The following is a 22695-nucleotide window of genomic DNA, read 5'->3' on the forward strand; positions in this document are numbered from 1 at the left end:
AGATTTCATGTACCTAATTTAATTCTATATTGAACATTTACTAACATTTATTTCAATAATAAAAGAAAAATATGATTATTGCATAAAACCCATGCCATCTCTAGTAGTCCTCTTCTTCACATTCCCCTTCCTCTTTAGACAGGTGTCTTTTTACCTCTTCTGCCCATTTTTTGACTGGGTTATTTCCTTTGTTTTTGCTGAGTCTCATCAGCTCCTTGTAGATCTTTGCGATCAAAGATAAACTCACGCCATTCACAGCAATGTGGATGGAGCTTGAAAGGATCATGCTCAGTGAAATAAGCCAGAAAGAAAAAGAAAAATATAGAATGGTTTCACTTATAGGAGGAATGTAGATGATCCAAATAAGAGATCAGGAAAAAAAGTAATTATAATAAAGTAAAAATCAAAATCAATAGGCAACTATAAACCAGAGACATTCTCTGGGGGAGGGGAGAAAGGAGTAGGATCAAAACAGGGGTGGGCACAAGGGACTTTGGTGATGGTACACAGGTGAATGGGTGGTGGGAATTTCATGGAGACTTTAACCGAGATGAAAATGCATACGTTGTACAAAAATGAAGAAAGATGTAAAAATATATAAAATAAAAAAGGAATAAAGTATACTATTTCACATAAATTGTATTTGGCAAATGTTTATTGAAAACTTAACACATATGAATTATACTTAATGGAATTTATATACAGAAATGAACATTAAAGTAAATGACTGAGGATATTAAAAAAAAGGTTTGGATTTGAAATATAATTGTATACACACTTTAAATGTAGGGTAAAAGCAGAGAAGGTAAATATACAGAGCAAAATTGATCAAGAGTAATTGTTTTTCTTTCTGGCTTATTTCACTGAGCATGATCCCTTCCAGTTCCATCCATGTTGCTGCAAATTGCATGTGTTTATCGTCTCACTCATAGCAGGAATTTAGAAAACCTAAATAAGGGATCAGGAAAAAGATTAATTGCAATAAAGTATATGTCAAAATCAACAAGCAACTATAAACCAATGACACACTACAGGGGGAGACAGAAGTAGGATCAAAACAAGGGTGGTGGGAATTGCACGGAGACTATAACCAAGATGAAAATGTATGCATTGTAAAAAATGAAAAATGATGTAAAAACTATATAAAATAAAAATAATAAGCAAATCCATTAAAAAATAATTTCAAGTTGTCAACTCAGAGTCAAATGCATTAGAAAACCCAACTAGAACAAACCTTAAGAGAAAGTTGAAAGTTTTGTGATTGATACATCAGTCTATTTTGAGAGATATTTTAGTAAAGGTTATTGGTAGAAGACCCATTAGTTGATGAAATAGGTGGTAAAATAGTATAGAACATAGCCTATAATTTCAAAATGGAAGGACATGGAAGGACAAAATAGAGAAATGAAGCAATGAATGTCTCGGTTCTTTGAAGCCAAGTGGGAGTTATTATAGGAAAATTGAGAAACCAAAGATACAATAATAAAAGGGAAATTCTGAGAGAGTTGGGTAGACACGAGACCATTTGTTCAAACAGATGACACAAAATTTTCTTTTAAATGGTGAAAAAAGAAATAATTTAAGATATGGAGAAAGGTAAAGAGAAAATTAGATAATTGATAAAATTGTTATTGGGCAGTTTCTATCATTCCATTTATGTATGAAATTAATGCCACAAGATGAAAGTAAGGACTTCATTTACTTCTCATTAAATAAATTACATGAACATTTTTAAGTAAGTTAGATACATTGTTGACCATTGGGAATTATTGCAAATGAAATATACATGATATCTGCTCTAGCACAAGAGCCAAACTAAACGAAAAGACAACAGATGAAATATAGTTGTAAATAGAAATAATGATTTTAGGGGAAATAAAAACATAGTGAATTGAGGTAGAAGGCAGTTGAGAGAGGAAATCAGACTTTAAAACTAGTGGACAGAATTTTTTTCATTAAACTTTCAAAATTTAAAAGGAGATTGAAAGGATTAGGTAAAATAAGTCATGTAAAAAATGGGAGTAAAGTCTAAGGATCCTGAAGATAAGAAAAAGCTCTCCAACATAAAATAGCATGGGATATTGAAAATAAAATAATTTGAGTTTATTCTGGATATAAGAGGCAAGTGAGAACTTAACAAGACTTGAACTTGGGGAAGTAATGCAGATAATGCAAAACTTTATATAACAGACATTATAATTTGAGTATTGCTTTTGTAACATTTGAAACAAGGGAAGCCTCTCTGGTTGCACAGGGGTTAGAATCTCAGCATTATCAAGCTATCACCAGCCACTGTGCATGGCATGAGTTCGATCCCTGGCAAGGGAGCCAACCCACGGGGCACAACAGACCTCTCCTGTCACACACTCTGCCCTCTGCTCTCCTCAGCAGCGGATCTGCTGTTCTGCTCCCCACTCTGTCTCTGCTATATCCTTTTACACCCTGCACCTCTGACCTACATCCCAGTTCTTGTATGCATAAATAAATAAAAATAAATTTAAAATAATTGAAACAAGACCAAATGTAATCTTTACATTCTACAAATATCACTTGGTAGATTGTTCAGAGAATGACTTATAAAGTAATGCATAAGAGAAAGAAAGACTAGAGGCAAAAATGTGGGCATTGCCCAATTAGTAATCAGATATCTTTAAGTATATGATAAGAGACATATCCACATCCTACAAAATAGTCATACAACTCAAGAAATCAAAACAAAAAGTCCAATGAAGAAATGGGTATGGGCAGAAGATCTAAATGAACACTTCTCAAAGAAAACAGTCAATAAACACATGAAAAAAACTCATAATCACTTATCACTAAGGAAATGCAAATCAAAACCAGAACAGATTATTTTCACACCTGTGAGAATGCCCCATATGTAAAAGACCAAAAAACCTATTTAGAAAGATGTAATGAGTAAGGGATTCTTGTAAACTTTTGGTGGAAATATAGATTGATCTAGTGTAAAACAAAAGGAGGTTTCTCAAAATATTAAAAAATAAATAAACCTCAGAGCCCATAAATTCTACTCCTTGGTGTTTATCTAAATAATTCAAAAACACAAATTTGATGGAATATATGCTCTCCTATATTCATTATAATACTATTTACAGTAGCTAAGTTGTGAAAACAATAGAAGTGCCCAGAGGCAGATCAGTTATGTGTGTGTGTGTTTGTGTGTGTGTGTATGTGTGTGTGTGTGTGTGTGTGTGTGTGTGAGAGAGAGAGATAGAAAGAGAGAGAGAGAAAGATATATGAATGGGCTATACAATGGAATACTATTCAGTTATTAATGTAATGAATTCTGGCCATTTGAGACTGTATGAAACTAGAGGCTACGTGAAATAAACCAGAAAGAAAAATAAATACTGGATGGTTTCACTCATATACGTAATGTATAGAAATAAAAACAAACAAACAAAAAACCCAAAAAAATAGTCAGACAAAAACAAACAAAAACCAAAACCTAAAAATTTAATTGTGGACCTCCCTGGTGGCTCAGGGATTAGGGCCAGTGCTATCACTGCCACAGCCTGCGTTCAATCCCTGGCCAGGGAGCTGACCCAAATGGTGCAGCAGACCTCTCCTTGCCTCACCCTTTGCTCCCTTCAGCAGTGTATTTCAGTAGATCTGCCTGTTCTGCTCCCCACTCTGTTGCTGGTGAATCCTCTCACCCCCAGCACCTGGGCCTACACCCTAGTTCTTATATGCATAAATAAAAATAAATATTTTTAAAAAAGAAATTTAATTATAAAACAGACTACAAGGGGGGGCCTCTCCGGTTGTGCAGCAGTTGAACGTTGAGTTGTGAAGCTGCCCACAGCCTCTGCAGCACTGGTTTGATCCAAGGTCACCGGGTGAGGGTCCCACATGGGGCGCAGATCTCTCCTGCCGCCCGCTGCTCCCCTCAGCAGTGTACTTCGTCAGTCTGCCTGCTGTGCTCTCCGCTCTGACTGGCGAATTATCTCACCCTGCTGCGCTTCTGACTGTACCCAGTGCTTGTATAAATAAATAAATAAATCTTTAATTAAAAAAAACAGATTATAAGTGGGACAGTGGGGATGTGGTTCACAAAGTTGGGACAGGGTCAATGACTGGAGTAATGATTATGAATGCCTTGGTGGTAGGTGTGATATTAAAACATAACTCTGAATAGGGGTGATCCTCAACTATATATGAAATATAGATTGTAAGCCAAAATTACTTCAATAAAAATTTGTAAAAAAAATGGAAAAATTTAAATTATCTATGTTGAATGCGCTGAATATTAGACATCTTTCTCAGTTAGCTCACATCAAGGTTTCATCAAGGCTCTGTACCTTCTATAGACTCTAGGGAATAACCTATGCCCTTATATTTTGAACCTTTAAAGACCACCTGCATTCCTAATTCATGGCACCCTTTTCCAATTTGAACTATTAAGGAATGCATGCTCTAAAGGGATCCAGACGTTCCTACGCATAGTGGCAAAGAAAAGCATACTCGTAGCATAACAGCTATTTCATAGATTTAATTTGCATAGTGAGAGAAGAGAATAAGTAATATTCCTAATAATAGTTTCCCAGTTATTTCCCTTTCAAACCTGTGAAAGGAAAAAAATTGCAAAAAATAAAATTAAGTTGATGACTGCCATTGCCTTGGCCAAGGACAGTCTCCCCACTTGTCTCTTTCATGTGTGTCTCTTACTAGTCTCCAACAATTCTCTCTTCCAAGTCTCCTTCAAAGCAGGACCAGGGTGCAGGATGTGTCTGTGTAATGTAAGTCACTGAGTTCTGGCCTTAGTCACCAGTAGCTCCCCAACTGAGGTAGTTTTAGTTCATGGCATATAGGGGCTTTTAGTCCAAAGCAACTTCTTTCAAGTGAGAGAGAGGAAAATGGAACATTCTTACTGCATTTTAATGATCTTCTACCTTTTCTATTGATCCATTCTGTGGTAATTCTCTTCTTATCTTTGCCACCATTCCTATGGCAAAAGAAATTCTGGAGTGTGCCCTTAGGAGACATTGTTTTGCAAGTTTCCAATATAGTCAAACAATATAATAATCAGTAATGAGGTGATGATTCTCCTATGAAAATAATTTTCTCCCCTCATTCATCCAAATTATATTGAATATTATAGCAATATGCATTTATAAGTTAATCTTGTTCCAATTCATTTGACATATTTTTGCATAAAGTCACAAAGTGGAATAACCAAGCAGCAATTTCCTTGACTTTGCTCGAAGTTAAAGGCACACATTTGAATCCAACCCACAAATTTCATATGTTGCCATGAACCAAAATTATCCCAGACTATGCCTTCTGAACACACTTGTACTAGTTCACATTATATATCTAGACTCAACATTTTTAAAAGTGCTATCGATACCAATCAGCTAAAGGCCAGAAAAACTAGATACAAAGAGGAAGATATACAGATATATGATATATAGACACAGAGAACTTACTTATTCTTATTTTTAGCCTATGTGGAAAATACTATACAACTACAGTTTTTACTCACAGGTCCAGAAAAATTAAAAACATAAAAATCAAAGTTCTAAAAAAAATCAAAAATCGTGCCTTCCTTGTGGCCTACGGGTTAAATCTCAGTGATTCCACCTCAAAGGCCTGAGTTGGGTCCCCAGCCAGGGACCTCTACTGTCTTGCTGCTGCTCCCCTCAGCAGTATATTTCAGTAGATCTGCCTGTTCTGCTCCCCACTCTGTCACTGGAGAATCCTCTCACCACTGCAACTCTGGCCTACACCCAATTCTTCTATGCGAAAATAAATTTAGGGCCTCCCAGGTGGCGCAGTGGTTGAGCGCTGGGTTCTGAAGCTGCCCGCAGCCTCTGCAGCGTCGGTTCAATCCCGGCTGCACCCCGGACACCCGTGGAGGGTCCCACATGGCGCGCAGACCTCTCCTGCCGCCCGCTGCTCCCCTCAGCAGTATACTTCGGTCTTTCTGCCTGCTCTGCTCCCCGCTCTGGCTCTGGTGAATTCTCTCACTCTCCTGTGCTTCTGACTGTACCCAGTGCTTGTATAAATAAATAAATAAATAAATAAATCTATTAAAATAAATAAATAAAAATAAATTTAAAAAATCAAAACTTAAAAAGCCAAAATAAAGACCAAGTTATTTCTATGAAGTCAAAATCACACTAGTCATGTGGATCAAAAAGCCATTTTATATACCTTAGAAAGAAGAAAGGTTTGGTTAGAACAATTATGATGGAATACCAAGGGAGATTCATTGACTTATTCATCATCTCTGTCTTTCCATTGTTCAGTATTCTGAGGCAAGATCAGGACAACCAATATGGCCTCTGTGCCAATCTCCTTCAGGGAGGTACTTGACTCCTTGGTTTCTTGAGGCCTGGTGGTCAAGAATGCACCAGAACCTCCTGGTGGACACATTGAAGGACAAGTCATGGAGCAGGTTTGCAAAGCAGACTGCTGCTTAGTGAGCAGAACTCTTGCTTTTTATTAGAAGAAATGAACAAGAATGATTTATGTGACAATGGCAGGAGAAACAGGATCCAGGGGAAACAAAGGGTATTCAACTTTATGGGGAACAGAACTTCAAAGGGATCAAAGAGTTATCAATTTTTTTGGAGCAGGAGGAAACATATTGGCCACATATACAGGGAGGACTTCCCAAGCAGGTGCTTGGTGTAATTTCTGAGCTACTCCCAGACCATCTTGGGCTCTGACCACATACTCAGTCAACAGTTACCTAGGCATCACCGGCCACCTTGTGATGTGGGTCATTGTCTCAAGGCAGTCATGCAGGAGTGCCTTATCCAATTCTTTCACATGCAAATATGTGCATGGAGAGGCCATGCACACATAGGTGCAGAGGCCCTGGGTGGAAAAGAGGCTACATATACCTCCTTTTTTGTTTTATAGGGCAGAAGGGAAGATGGACGTGAAGGGCAATAGAAGAAGGGTCATCTGGTTAATCATCACTGACTGCCGTTGTTGTCTGCAGAAGTAAGCATCAGCATCCTATTATAAAGACAAGGAAAATAACAAAGAGGCATAAGATAATCTGAATAAGAGTATGAACAGTAAGACTAGACCTCCAGTTGTGGGATCCACCAAGGAAAAGAAGGTCAGGGGACCATCAATAGTTTGCTGTGATGTTTATTGCTGGATCTTACGATGTTGGAGAAGAAATCTGGTTTGCAGCTCTTGGACAGAAGTATGTAAAGGAGAACTACATGATTGAAGCAGGTCTTGTTTTGAGACTTACAAGAGTAAGAAGTGAAATTATCCGCAGTGATATTGGTGACACAAAATTGGTCATAACTGATGTCACATTGGAGGAGAGACTCCGCCCCTAAATCCTGCTGGTGTTCACCAAGCCATAGTAAGCAGACTCTAGGGTGACAAGCCTGGCAAGAATCTGTTGATCTATTGCAGGCCTGTACCAACAAATCTTCAGTGTTATTGATCGGAGAACCTCTTGTTTGAAGAGATTTAGCCAAAGTAGACACAGCCAAGGCTTCAGTAGCAGCAGAGAAAAGAGGAAAATAATTCCAGCAATCAAAGAGGTTAAAAGCAACAGACTGTATTACAGTGGACTAGAGCAGGAGAAGGGTCCCACTGAGGAGTTCCCTGGAATGCAGGAGAGGAGAACCAGAAATAGGTTTTTAGAGGTGCAGGGTACTCCCTGGTTGGCGAACAGATTTTCAACATTAGTGGTTAGATCTTTGATGTGCCCGCACTTGAGTTTTTCTGCTGGCATGATGAGCTGTTGTCCTTTTCAAGAAGGCTGGTCAATCTTACCGTTTTTGCTGGAGCCCTGAGTGGTCCTGTTGGTGACGGTGCAGAAACACAAACTCTCTTGCAGGTTAAAAGTTATACAAGTCCAGCTAGGTTGGTACTTACAAGGGGTGATAGACATATTCTGTCCATATTTGTTTTTATGGGGGCAGGTTACTCTCTAAACACCCCCCGTTTTTTTTTAAGTTGTGATTTTAAGGAGCTCATTGACTCTTTTAACTATAGTCTGTCCTGTAGCGTTACGAGGGATGCCAGTCATACACTTAAATTTTTTAAGATAGTAGGAAAGAATGAATGGCTTTTATATAGTTTTGGGGTCTATATTAGTATTTTTTTTTATAGCCTCAGCAAATCTAGTCTTAAATGATGAAGGGTATTATGGCTTTTGCTTAACTTTACTTAGTTTTTTTTATGATTAACTGGCCTTGTTAATGTCTTGAATGAGGCAAGTAATCAGATGGACACTGTTTTTAGGGGCTTGGAGTTGGTCATTTTACTGTGGTCAGTGTTAGGACTGTCTACCAGATTATATTAGGTTTTAAGAAGTCTTACGTATTTTGAAACATTTTATTAGTATATTATCAATATTAACTTAAATATTTTGTAATGTTGTTAAAATATATAAAATATTTAAATACATTTTATTTGTATTTGCAATGATTAAATAATTACTCCTTTTTTTAAGTTTTAGCTTGTAAGACATCGTAATAGCTGTTTTACTATCATACCTTTAGACTAGATGACTTATACATAAACACATGATTTAATTGTATTTTAGGTGAGATGACATTATATTGAATACCATGAACATTATTTTAAGTTAACACATTTACATATTTTTTAAAGATTTATTTATTTATACAAGAACTGGGATACAGTCAGAGGCATGGGAGGGTGAGAGAATTCACCAGAGACAGAGCGGGGAACAGAACAGGTAGATGGACAGAAGACACTGCTGAGGAGAGCAGCAGGCAAGGCAGGAGAAGTCTGCAATGCCGTGAGGGTTTCTCCCTGGCTGGTGGGGAATCAAACCCGCGCTGCAGAGACTGTGGACAGCTTCACAGCATGGCACTCAACCTGCTGCACGACCGGGGAGGCCCAGTAAACACATTTAAATACAGAATTAAAAGTATCAATATTAACATTATAACCTTAAGGCATGCATGTTTTAGATTAAACCTTTAAATTTTGAACTAGTTTTTGTTTATCAAAATTGTAGATGACAATCTCAAAATTTGGGTTTTTAAATTAGAAATTATATAGGCACCATTATAATTAACCCTCAGAGATAAAAGGCAATGACAGACACCGAGATCTCTTGCTTTTTATTTAAAATTTTGGCCATGTGTATTAGTTTTTTTAAGATTTATTTATTTATAAAAGGACCAGGGTACAGGCCAGAGGCACTGAAGGGTGAGAAAATTTACCAGAGACTGAGTGGGGAGAAGAATAGGCAGACAACCAAAAACACTGGTGAGGGGAGCAGCGGTTGAGACAGGAGAGGTCTGCCACACCATGTGGGTATCTCCCTGGCTGCCTGGGAATCAAACCCATGCTGCAGAGGCTGTGGACAGCTTCACAGCACTGCCCTCAACCCGCTGCACCACCGGGGAGACCCATGTATACTAATTTTAAGTAGTTATTTTATTTGTGAAGACAATGTGAAACCTTGATCAAATTTTAGCTATTTAGTAACTTTTTTAGGTAAAACAAGCCTTATTTTTAAAGAGTGACCTTTTTAGCTTGAACTTAGGTTTTTGTTTATGTTTGACACATGTATTTAACTTTTTTTTTAATTATTATTTTTTTTAATTTTTTACATCATGTTCATTTGCTTCCCCCACCCCCTCAGGTGTAGTCCCCATAGAGTTTCCTTCACCAGTGCACCCATGTACCATCACCTCAGTCCCCTGTGCTCCTCCCTCCCTCCCTCTGATCCCTCTCCCACCTCCTCCACCACTGCAGTATGTCTCTGATTTATAATGGCCTGCTTTTGCTTTGTTGTGTTTTGTACTGTTGTTATATTTTTACACTGATGTCTTATTTGGTTCCCCTATATTTCTACTATAAGTGAAACCATCCAATATTTTTCTTTTTTCCTTCTGGCTTATTTCACTGAGCATAATTCCTTCTAGGTCCATCCATATTGCTGTGAATGGCATGAGTTTATCCTTTTTGATTGCTGAATAATATTCCATTGTCTAATATGCCACATCTTTTTGATCCAGTCATCTATTTTTGGGCATTTGGTTTATTTCCAGGTTTTACCTATTGTAAATAGTGCTACAATAAACACAGGGGTACAGGTGTTCTTTTGAATCAATGTTTTTGTATCCTTTGGGTAGATCCCTAGTAGTGGAATTGCCGGGTTGTATCGTAGCTTCATTTTTAATAGACTGAGGAAACTCCAGACAGCTTTCTGAAAGGAGGTATCATACATCCAAACTTCAAGCTATACTACAAAGACATGATAATTAAAACAATTTGGTACTGGAACAAAAACACACACACAGACTAATGAAACCAAATAGAGAGCCCAGAAATAAAACCCCATTTTTATTGACAACTGATCTTTGACAAAGGAGCAAAGACTATACAATGGAACATGGGCAGTTTGTTCAATCAATGGTGCTGGGAAAACTGGACCACCACGTGCAAAAAATGAAACTAGACCACTACCTTTCACCATGCGCACCAATCAACTCAAAATGGATAAAAGAACTGGACATAATACCTGAAACCATAAAATATACAGAAGAAAATATAGGTAAAACACTACAAGACATACATCGCAATAACATCTTTAAAGACTCATCACCCAAAGCAAAGAAAGTCAAGGAGAAGATAAACACCTGGGATTACATCAAACTGAAAAGCTTCTGCACAGCAAAAGAGACATTTACCAAAACAGAGAGACACCCCACTGATTGGGAAAAAATCCTTAGAATCCAGTCAACTTGTTAGGGGGAAAAGGATGTCCTAACGCTAATTCCATACAGGCTTTGTGGACTGATAAGGGACTGTTCACAAAGATATACAAAGGACTCAACAGGACTCAACAAAAACAAAATAAATAAATATTCCAGTCAAAAAATGGGCAGAAAAACTTAAAAGACTTTTCTCCAAAGAGGAAATGCAAATGGTCAACAAGCATATGAAAAAAAAAAAAATTAACTATGCTTTTAACGTTAGTTTATGTCATAGAGGTTTGTAATAAGATCGAAACTAACATTGTTATGTACAATGAGTATTAAATACTAACCACTACCAAAGACCAAGGGCTCAAGATTACAACGATTTTAAAGTCAAGCAGTTTATCTTAAACTGTCTAGGTTAAAGATTAGGAAAACACAAGGAAATATAATTTTTGACCTACAGAATGGACCAGAAATATTTGTAAAGGTGGATAAAAGGAGAGTCCAGTTTGTTTTTTTTTTTTTTTTTCCCAAGATTTATTTATTTTATTTATACAAGCACTGGGTACAGTCAGAAGCGCGGGAGGGTGAAATAATTCACCAGAGCCAGAGCGGGGAGCAGAGCAGGCAGAAGTGTTATAGGACAGGGAGCGGGGCAGCCCAAGCCCCGCAAACCTGCCTATTCTAAATGGGTTCTGCCATCCGCCGCATCAACACAAAACATAGGAGACTTTAATGGGAAGGAACTTTAATTAAACTAGGAAACAATACAGGTAAGGCAAAGAGTCTAGTTTCTAAATGAAGCACCCAAAATTACCCATCCCCTCGTGGGTAAAAGTCCATCCATATGGGATCGGCCCAGAACAAGGCCCCAAAGTCTACCACAAGTCTAAAACATCTTCCAGTGGGGACCCACAGAAAAGGGTCACAAACAACTGGACAAGCCCGGAAGGAAAAGAGCAAAATCAACATCAAGATAAAAGCTGCCATTGTCACCTCCCCACGGGTCTCACCCACATCTGTGTCACCCAGTCCACGACCAAAAGACAAGCACAGTTTCTTCACGTGTCTCTAGGCTCCATGTACCTCCTCCAGGTCTCCTGGCTCCATCCTGCTTCCTTCCTCAGTCTCTTCTGCAGCTTCTCCTCTTCCTGCTCAGCTCCACCCTCCCTTGGGTGGGGCAGGGAACCTCCCCCTTTCCTGGGGACCACCCTGTTGCAATCCCCCCTATTAATTTTATTCCACCATATCTATGGTGGCACAATCTCTGGGTGTAGTCTTAGGAGACAGTGTTTTTTTTCAGGGTTACAATGTGTGTAAGAGAAGCAACAATTAGTCAGCAGCATTGTCCATGAATGTCCAGTATGACAGTTTCATTACTTAAAAATAGTCCATTATCCAAGCCAAAAGAAAAAAAAATCTGGAGAATTGGCTAAAACAAGATAGCAAATATATCAAAATCACAGGGAAAAAAATGTTAAAATGGTTCAACTGATGTAAAACACAAATTTTCTCAACCTTGATCCCAAACTTTTAACAGCATAGCAAAAGTTTGCAAACTAAATCTACTTTTAAACCATTTTTCCTATTTTTGCATAAAATCACAGGGCAGAAATAACTAACAGCAATTTTTTTAGCTGGCTTTGTTGAAATACCCCATATAGGATCAGAGCAAACCGTTGGCATCCGGTCGACGTAGGCTTCAGGTGTAAAGTTGGTCTCATCAGACTCCACCTGGGCTTTCCTCTTCTCGAGGGTACCAGGGCATTTTCGTTGGCCGGGTTGTCCAGTCCTGCCAATGGAGGCAAGCTTCCTCACCTTCTTTGGAGGTCTCTGGAACCCTACAAACAAGGCAAACAGGTTCTCCTCTTCTTGGTTCAGCTCTGTTTCAACTTTCTGGAAGAACTCCACACAAAGCCACACAATCAAACTCACGTCCAATTTTTTTCAGTTTAAACAAAATCCCTATGGAAGTTATGCAAAAACAGACTCTGAGATAAGTAGTAAAAGATTACTACCACTATTTTTATGCTGTGTTGGTATCAAGGGGAGAGAAAATGCAAACACAAGTTAGCTTTGTTGGGGAAAAAAAATTACAACCTTGCTGCAGATCCTGGTCACCAAAACAAAACAAAAACTTCGTGGATTCAGGACAGAATGCATAAAAAAATTTCCAGTATTATGTCAAAGAAACCATAGTAAATGTCAGGTGTATTTCCAGGTCTATTCAGTCCTTTGTAGGAAAGTTTTTTTACTCTCAACAGTTCCATCAATAGGAATCTGTTGAGACCTTTTCTCCCTGTATTTCCAGAAACAATTTCTGTAGATGTGAAACAATTGAATTATACAATATTACAAGGTGACAATCACCATTGACAATATACATACATACCAGATACTGAGAGTTTTTTTTTTTTAATACACATTTTAGAAAACTACTGTTAACATTCTGTACATACCAAAGTTTTACCATTTTCCCAAGTGACAATGCTTCCCTTCTAGTTTTACTTCATTAGGTAAAAGCCAAATAGAACAAATTCATCTAATGCCTTCTCAGGAGGAAAGGGAGAAACTTTGTGGAGTATCTCAGGAGCTCTACTGAGGTTCCACAAAATTTCCTTGCATCAGTCAAATGACAGGCTACCAAATTTGTACTTGAATTTAGATTTCTGGGAAGCTTTGCCATAAATATCAGAAAATTAACAGAAACAACAATATTTTAATCTCTATGAATGCACCGGCTTAGTTCAGTAGCACAATGTTGACAATCAAACCATAACCTTTAGTTTTTCTCATAACTGGAGACTCTTTTTTTTTTCAACGTCTATGGGCACCACGTATACCAATATTTCAACCTCTCTAGGCCAAGACAGACACAAGGACATACAGACATACAACATATAGACAAAGACAGTTTTTTTTTTTTTTAGTTATGCCACGTAGAATGTTATGTAACTGCAGTTTTACTCCATAGGCTCAGAAAAAAATGTCAAAGTCCAAAAAAATGTGGAGTGTTGCTGGCAGAAAAATTTCCAGTTGTCGTCCTACAAACCTAAGACTTTGGAAATAGGAAGGAAAAGTTTTATTAATCACAAGAGTTACATGACCTTGTTTATCACCTTAGGGTTTTCAGTGTTGAAGACTTTTTATTAGAAGTCAATCCTGGGGTATTCTGTACAGCAACTGAAAGAATAAAAGTAACAGTTAACTTTTAAGCAAAAGGAGTCATCTCTTGTTAGCCACCAAGCAGGCATTCCTTGGGTTTCCTGGAATAGAACATGAAAAAGCAAAATCAAAATATCAGTAATTAACTTTCAATTAAAAGGAGTCATCTCCTTACTTCTGTTAGCCACTCTGGGACAGAAGCTGAAAGAGCAGATTAAACATCTAAGCACAAATTACACCTCCCCCACACTAGGGAGGGACAACAACAACACAGGTATGAAAACCTGGTACAGTTACATGATGCACCCTAAAGAGTGCTTTCCATAACAGACCTTCCTCAGTAGGAAGCAGAAACTTAGAATCTTGTCTTACACCAGCAATTGAACAAATCCAGTATTCCAAATGGCAAACATGCTCAAAAAAAATTGTGTAGACAAAATTCACAGTAGCAAATCCTTTCAGACTCAAACAAAATCTTGTTAATTTTTCTGATCCAGACTTTGCAAAAATTCAAGTTATCTCCAAGAATCCATCAAGGATACCAGCAATTACCAGTTACTGCTTAAGGCTACTCTTTCCTTAGCACCCAGGCATACATTTGCTAATTTAAACACCACTGCTCCACAATTGGCTTGCAAAATCCATCAGGCAGGAAGTAGCCAAAGACAAAGCAACAAACCACTGAAGAACCATTATTGCCTTTAGAAATGCTAATGAGACAGCAGAGATTACAAAAAGAAAGAAAAAAAAGTTCCAAAGTCCTAGCAACAAGAACCTCTGAATTTTACAAGAGCACGCCAAGTGGCCTCAGACGCCATCTTTGATCTGGCCACATGGTCCAATGTACTGCCTAATCTTTTGAGTAAAACCGGCACAGAACAATTTCCACAAAATCAAATGTCTTAGCAAGTCACTACAAACAAATTACATACAGACACACAGATCTTCACAAAGCCCAAGCCAGTTTTTCAACAGCAAATCAACATATGAAACAAACACACCGGAGAAACCAAAAATCACATTTGCGCTTATGGTAGCCAGTGCCATAGGGAAGCCCAATTTCCCCATGGGGCTGACTAACTATAACAGGGTGGTCCCCAGGAAAGGGGGAGGTTCCCTGCCCCACCCAAGGGAGGGTGGAGCTGAGCAGGAAGAGAAGAAGCTGCAGAAGAGACTGAGGAAGGAAGCAGGATGGAGCCAGGAGACCTGGAGGAGGCGCATGGAGCCTAGAGACACGTGAAGAAACTGTGCTTGTCTTTTGGTCGTGGACTGGGTGACACAGATGTGGGTGAGACCCGTGGGGAGGTGACCATGGCAGCTTTTATCTTGATGTTGATTTTGCTCTTTTTCCTTCCGGGCTTGTCCGGTTGTTTGTGACCCTTTTCTGTGGGTCCCCACTGGAAGATGCTTTAGACTTGTGGCAGGCCTTGGGGCCTTGCTCTGGGCCAATCCCATATGGATGGACTTTTACCCACGAGGGGATGGGTAAATTTGGGTGCTTGATTTAGAAACTAGATTCTTTGCCTTGCCTGTATTGTTTCCTAGTTTTATTAAAGTTCCTTTTCATTAATGTCTCCTATGTTTTGTGTTGATGCGGCGGATGGCAGAACCCATTTAGAATAGGCAGGTTTGCGGGGCTTGGGCTGCCCCTCTCCCTGTCCTATAACATAACCACGGATGGCTGTCCTAAATCTTCGTGGTCGCCAAATCTGTTATAGGACAGGGAGAGGGGCAGCCCAAGCCCCGCAAACCTGCCTATTCTAAATGGGTTCTGCCATCCGCCGCATCAACACAAAACATAGGAGACTTTAATGGGAAGGAACTTTAATTAAACTAGGAAACAATACAGGTAAGGCAAAGAGTCTAGTTTCTAAATGAAGCACCCAAAGTTACCCATCCCCTCGTGGGTAAAAGTCCATCCATATGTGATCGGCCCAGAACAAGGCCCCAAAGTCTACCACAAGTCTAAAACATCTTCCAGTGGGGACCCACAGAAAAGGGTCACAAACAACCGGACAAGCCCGGAAGGAAAAGAGCAAAATCAACATCAAGATAAAAGCTGCCATGGTCACCTCCCCACGGGTCTCACCCACATCTGTGTCACCTAGTCCACGACCAAAAGACAAGCGCAGTTTCTTCACGTGTCTCTAGGCTCCATGTGCCTCCTCCAGGTCTCCTGGCTCCATCCTGCTTCCTTCCTCAGTCTCTTCTTCAGCTTCTCCTCTTCCTGCTCAGCTCCACCCTCCTTTGGGTGGGGCAGGGAACCTCCCCCTTTCCTGGGGACCACCCTGTTGCAGAAGGACCAAAGTACACTGCTGAGGGGAGCAGTGGACAAGACAGGAGAGGTCCGCACACCATGTGGGACCCTCACCAGTGGCAGGGGATTGAACTGGCACTGCAGAAGCTGCGGGCAGCTTTGTGTGGAACCAAGCTTAGCTGAGGTTTCGCCATTTTGTATATCCTCCACCTTGATATGTTAGTCCTTGTCCTGCCGCATTCCGGAGATAGTTTCAGCAGTCACAACCCTCACTCCACTTGGTGACGAAAAAGCAGACCACCCCAGCCACCAATGAGGGCAGTCCTGTCCATAAATGGGACAGCATCTCTAACCGTCCAATCAGTTTGAAACTGTAACCGCGCGCGCCCAAAGTGCCTTTGTAGTAGCCAATGAATAATTGCCAACTTCTTTCAAAGTTCCCGCCACTCGCGACCCTATAAGATGTCCCAGCTTCCTCTGTTCGGGGCTCTCGACCTCTGCCGTTGCATCGGTGCGTGTCGAGGGCCGGTCTCGAGCCCGTATTAAACTCCTTTGTGCCCTTGCATCGGTTGTCTGTGTCCTTGGGGGCTGCACTGGTCGACGTGGGCACAACATTTTGGGGGCTCGTCCGGGATCGACGAGTGCAGACCCCAACTGCCGAGCAACCGAAAGGAGTTCTAAAGCGCGCAGGTGAGTTCCAACACTCGCCCAGGTAAGCTTCAAGTCTGCAGACCTGTAGTTGTACTTAGTACCTGTATCTTTTGTACTTTGTACCTGTAGAAGCTGTTTTGTACTTAGTACCTGTATCTTTTGTACTTTGTACCTGTAGAAGCTGTTTTGTACTTAGTACCTGTATCTTTTGTACTTTGTACCTGTAAAAGCTGTAATTGTTTGCAAACCTGAAAATCTGTTCAATAGCCAGGTCAGGCTTAAGTGGACGCACTTGAAAGCCGCAGGCGTGGACCGCGGGAGACGTCCCCGGACCACATGTTAGGAAGGCCACACCCTTTGCGGGGAAGCAGATACCCCTTTTGGGGGCCTTTTGAAAAATCAGTCTTTGGCCTGTTTCTTGTGACGACAGCCACTGTACTTCTAGCATTTGTCATCATGGGTCAATCACCATCTACCCCTCTATCCGTTGTTTTACAGCATTTTAAAGATGTCAGGTCCAGAGGGTCGGACCTCAGTGTAAAATAAAAAAATCCCCTCTAATCACCTTTTGTTCCTCAGAGTGGCCGAAGTTCGGAGTTGGTTGGCCCCCGGAGGGAACTTTTGATTTACAGATTGTCCGTCGCGTAAAGGAAATCATCACCAGTGAAAGAAAATTCGGACATCCTGACCAACTCCTGTATATCTTAGTCTGGCAAGATCTAGTCCAGAACCCCCCTGCTTGGTTAAAGCCATTTTTGTCGTTACAGGCACAACCCGTACTGCCGGCTAAACTGCTTGGGTCCCACCCCAACACCCCGTCGGCACCTGCGGTTTTCCAAGACTCTACCCCGGAGGAACTTCTATTTCCACCACCCTATCATAACCCTTGTAGTAACCCTCCCCAACTCCTGCGGTCGGCTGACCACCCTCCCCCAGAGGCGGGCGGGGCTCGTGGGCAGGGTCCGGCGGCAGGCACCCGCTCAGTGAAGGCGAATTCCCCGGATTCCACCGTCCTGCCCCTGCGTGTGGCAGGATTGCCTAATGAGCAGGGCAACCAGCCCATGCACTACTGGCCGTTTGCGACCAGTGACCTCTACAACTGGAGAGCACAAAATGCACGTTTCTCTGACAACCCTAAAGACCTTGTTAATCTCCTAGACACTGTTCTATTTACTCATCAGCCCACCTGGGATGATTGCCAACAGCTCTTGCAGGTCCTCTTCACCACTGAGGAGCGAGATCGTATACTGACGGCCGCCAGGAAATTAGTCCCTGGAGAAGATGGCACACCCACCACAAACGCGGCCCGCATAGATTTAGTGTTTCCCTTGACCCGACCTGACTGGGATTTTAACCAGGCTGAAGGTAAGGAGAGACTCCGGGTGTACTGCCAGACTCTAATGGCAGGGTTGCGTGCAGCAGCCCGCAAGCCCACCAATTTGGCCAAGGTAGGGGATGTGCAGCAGGGAAGGGAGGAGACCCCCGCGGCTTTTCTAGAACGCCTCATGGAAGCTTTTCGGCAATATACTCCTATGGATCCGGAGGCAATGGAGAACAGGGCCGCGGTGGTAATGGCCTTTGTTAACCAGGCGGCTCCTGACATTAAACAAAAACTACAAAGAATAGATAGGCTGGGAGAAAAATCTATTCGAGATCTTATGGAGGTGGCAGAAAAGGTGTACAATCGCCGTGAAACTCCTGAGCAAAGAGAAGACCGCATCCGCCAGGAAGAACGGAAGGTAAGGGCGGCTGAAAACGCACGCCACACTCGGGATATGGCCAGAATCCTGTTCGCCGTCACTCAAAAGGACGACCCGGGTAAGCTACACCCCTCCCGCCGCCCCAGCTCCACAGGGACAGGCAGGACCCTACAGCGTGATCAATGTGCATACTGCACTCAAAAAGGACACTGGGCCAAACATTGCCCAAAGAAACGGGGAATAACCTCAAACAACCCCGCCGTTTCTGACACTCCTGTCCTGGTGCTCGGGGGCACAAGAGATGACAGTGACTAGGACCGTCAGGGCTCGACCCTCCCCGAGCCCCGGCTAACCTTAAAAGTGGAGGGGAGACCCGTTAATTTCCTTGTGGACACGGGGGCACAGCATTCAGTCCTCACGGAACCCTTGGGTAAACTTTCCGGTAAAACTTCGTGGGTGCAAGGGGCTACGGGATGCAAGCAGTATCCCTGGACCACGAAAAGATCTGTAGACCTGGGAAAAGGTCAGGTCTCGCACACCTTCGTTGTAATTCCTGAATGCCCGTACCCATTAATTGGAAGAGACCTTTTAACCAAGGTAGGAGCGCAAATCTCATTTGGACAGGAAGGTGTCGAAATCAAGGACTTTAAGGGCTCTCCCCTACACGTCCTCACGATTTCCCTTCAAGATGAGTACCGCCTTTTGGTGGCGCCAGATCACCCACCCCTTTCTGGGTGGTGGATGGAATCTTTCTCGAATGTTTGGGCAGAAACCGGGGGCGTTGGCCTGGCGTCCCACAGACCACCCATTATAGTCCAGCTAAAGCCTGGGGCTGAACCCATTCGGGTAAAACAGTACCCTATGCCTGCAGAAGCCAAGGCAGGAATAACGCCTCATATTCGGAGGCTATTGGACAGTGGTATCCTTAAAACATGCCATTCGTCATGGAACACCCCTTTGTTACCGGTGCGAAAACCACACTCGCAAGACTTCAGGCCGGTACAGGACCTCAGAGAAGTAAATAAACGGGTCATAGATATCCACCCCACAGTCCCAAACCCTTATACCTTGCTGAGTGCCTTGCCACCTACTCATGTGTGGTACACAGTATTGGACTTAAAAGATGCCTTCTTTAGTCTACCACTAGCACCCCAAAGCCAGGAAATGTTTGCCTTTGAATGGCAGGATGCGGAACGGGGCATCAGTGGACAATTAACTTGGACAAGGTTGCCTCAAGGGTTTAAAAACTCTCCCACCCTTTTTGACGAGGCCCTTCATGAGGATTTAAGAAAATTCCGCAGCCGATTTCCCGAACTAACTTTGCTCCAGTATGTTGATGATCTGTTACTTGCAGCGGAAAGTGAGCATGCCTGCCGAACAGGAACAGCCGAATTACTGACGGAACTGGGCCAGATGGGATACCGCGTCTCCGCAAAAAAGGCACAAATTTGCCTGCCCGAGGTAATCTATCTGGGCTACCGCCTCAAAAACGGTTATAGGTGGCTGACGGAAGCCAGAAAAGCTACTGTCTTACAGTTGCCGACACCCACCACCAAAAGGGAGGTACGTGAGTTCCTGGGATCTGCTGGGTTTTGCCGGCTATGGATACCTGGATTCGCAGACCTGGCCCAACCCTTGTATGAGGCTACCCGGGAAAAAGTAACTTTTCAGTGGACTCCCCAGATGCAGCAGTCTTTTGAGTCCTTAAAGAGGGCTTTACTGTCTGCACCAGCCCTGGGTCTTCCGGACATTACAAAGCCTTTCCATTTGTTCGTAGATGAGGCAAAGGGCATAGCTAAAGGGGTGCTCACTCAGTCCTTGGGCCCCTGGAGGCGTCCTGTGGCTTATCTGTCTAAAAAGTTAGACCCGGTGGCGTCCGGCTGGCCACCGTGCTTACGCATGGTGGCAGCGGCTGCCCTCCTTTTCAAGGACTCCCAAAAACTGTCTCTGGGACAAGTTACTTCCATAACCACCCCCCATGCGGTGGAAGGAGTCCTCAGGCAGCCGCCAGAGAGGTGGATGAGTAATGCCCGAATCACACATTACCAAAGCCTATTGCTCAACCCAGAGAGGGTCAATTTTTCGCCACCCACGGGGCTAAACCCCGCCTCCCTCCTACCTGCCCCTGACCTGGAGGCCCATCTAGACTGTGTTGATATCTTGGCCCAGGTCCAAGGGTTACGCCCTGATCTGCGAGATAACCCTCTGCCGGACGGACTGGTTTGGTTTACGGATGGGAGCAGTTTTATCCACGAGGGCCGAAGAGCGGCAGGGGCGGCAGTGGTGTCCATGCAGGAAGTCATATGGGCTGAGCCTTTGCCATCCGGGACGTCCGCTCAAAAGGCTGAACTAATTGCCCTAACCAAAGCTCTCACCTTGGCTCGAGGGAAAAATTTAACTGTGTATACTGACAGCAGATATGCATTTGCCACGGCCCACGTACACGGGGCCATATATCGAGAGCGCGGGCTCTTAACCTCCGACGGCAAAGGCATTAAAAACGCTCAAGAAATTATGGATCTCCTGGCAGCGCTGTGGCTACCACGTAAGCTGGCTATAGTACATCATCCAGGTCATCAAAAGGACTCCTCGACTCCAACTCAAGGTAATAAGCGGGCGGATGAGGCAGCACGCCAAGCTGCCCTAATGCCGGTAAATGCCCTGACAGTAAAACTCCCAGACCCAGGGGACCCGCAGCTGCCGAAAGACCCAGAGTATAGTGCTATGGACTTTGACTACATACAGTCTCTACCGGGTGCTTTTTCTTTGGGACACTGGTGGTACACCCAAGAAACTAAGGCCATCTTGCCAGCACACTTGGCCACTGATCTCATTCAGCGCTTGCACCGAGCCACGCATTTGGGAGAGAGAAAAATTCTAACTCTAATCAGGCAATGGAACCTCCATGTCTGGGACGCAACCTGTACCGTGCGACAAGTAGTGGCATCCTGCCAGTCGTGTGCCATGGTAAACGCCACCAAGACAACCGGTGAACCAGGAATGAGGCCGCGAGGAACGCGCCCCGGGGGTCCATTGGGAAATAGACTTCACCGAGGTAAGACCAGGTAAATTTGGCTATCGATACCTGCTGGTCCTGGTGGACACGTTTTCCGGATGGCCGGAGGCGTTCCCGACAAGAGGTGAGTCAGCTCGAGTGGTAGCCAAAATCCTGTTGGAAAACATTTTTCCTAGATTTGGGTTTCCAGTGACCATTGGGTCAGACAATGGACCAGCCTTTGTCTCTCAGGTATCAAAATCTGTGGCTTCTGCCCTGGGAGCAGAGTGGAAGCTCCATTGTGCCTATCGGCCCCAGAGTTCAGGGCAGGTGGAGAGAATGAACAGAACTTTAAAAGAAACTTTAACTAAATTAACTTTAGAGTCTGGCGGGGACTGGGTGACTCTCCTTCCCTATGCCCTCTTCCGGGCTCGCAATTCCCCTTATCGTCTGGGTCTGTCTCCGTTCGAGATTATCTATGGAACCGCCCCCCCAACCACACCGCACGGTGCGCAGTTAGCTTGTGATTTGCCTTCTGATTGTGAACTTTTTCTTTCTGTGTGGGCTGTACAGCAGGCTCACCGGGAGGTCTGGCCCCGCCTCAGAGCGCTCTATGAAGGGGGAGGACCTTCTCAGACAGCCTACAAATTTCAGCCTGGAGATCTTGTCCTTGTCCGCCGACACAAGACCGACGGTCGTGGCCTCCAGCCCCGGTGGAAGGGTCCCTACATCGTCCTCCTGACCACACCCACCGCACTCAAAGTGGACGGCATCGCGGCCTGGGTTCATCACTCACACGTCAAGACGGCACCAACTGACGACTCCCAGCTGCAGTGGCGAGCCCGGAAGCATCCCACCAATCCACTCAAGCTGACTCTTCAGGCGCTCCCGGCTACAACCCATCGCTCCCAGACCACTGCCCACGCCGTGAAAAATGACACCAAACTGTAATGTTGGCTACCTACTGTCCTTCCTTTGTTTTCTCCTTGTCGGGGCTGACTGGGATCCCTGCCGACGGTGCATCACCGAAGGCATATTCGGTCATATTCAGAGCAAGTGCTATGTTAGTAAGCGTGCTTGCAGCCTTAAGGGAGTTCCTCTGTTTGTGGCGACCCTGATTAAGGGCACCACCCATGGATGTCCAGGTACAGTGGGGAGGGTGGTCTGTTGGAAGCGTTTAAATCAAATGCCGCCTAAAAATGAAAGTTGCAATCACTGTAAAAAGGGGGGGAGTTTTTCAGC

The 22695-nt window shown here is 43.1% G+C and overlaps 1 protein-coding gene across 1 annotated transcript; it reads left to right on the forward strand.

Moving 5' to 3' along the window:
• Positions 1-7124: 7124 nt before the first annotated feature.
• On the forward strand, positions 7125-22669 carry LOC119258173 (uncharacterized). Its single transcript, XM_037526648.2, is given in 5 exon segments — positions 7125-7272; positions 17338-18326; positions 18423-18497; positions 18774-21479; positions 21481-22669. Coding segments are annotated over 5 exon segments (4842 nt in total). The 3' UTR covers positions 22405-22669.
• The last annotated feature ends 26 nt before the right edge of the window (positions 22670-22695 follow it).

This window comes from Talpa occidentalis, unplaced genomic scaffold (genome assembly GCF_014898055.3).
Source record: "Talpa occidentalis isolate TD23 unplaced genomic scaffold, MPIMG_talOcc4v2.1 talOcc4.4, whole genome shotgun sequence".
Lineage (NCBI taxonomy): Eukaryota > Metazoa > Chordata > Mammalia > Eulipotyphla > Talpidae > Talpa > Talpa occidentalis.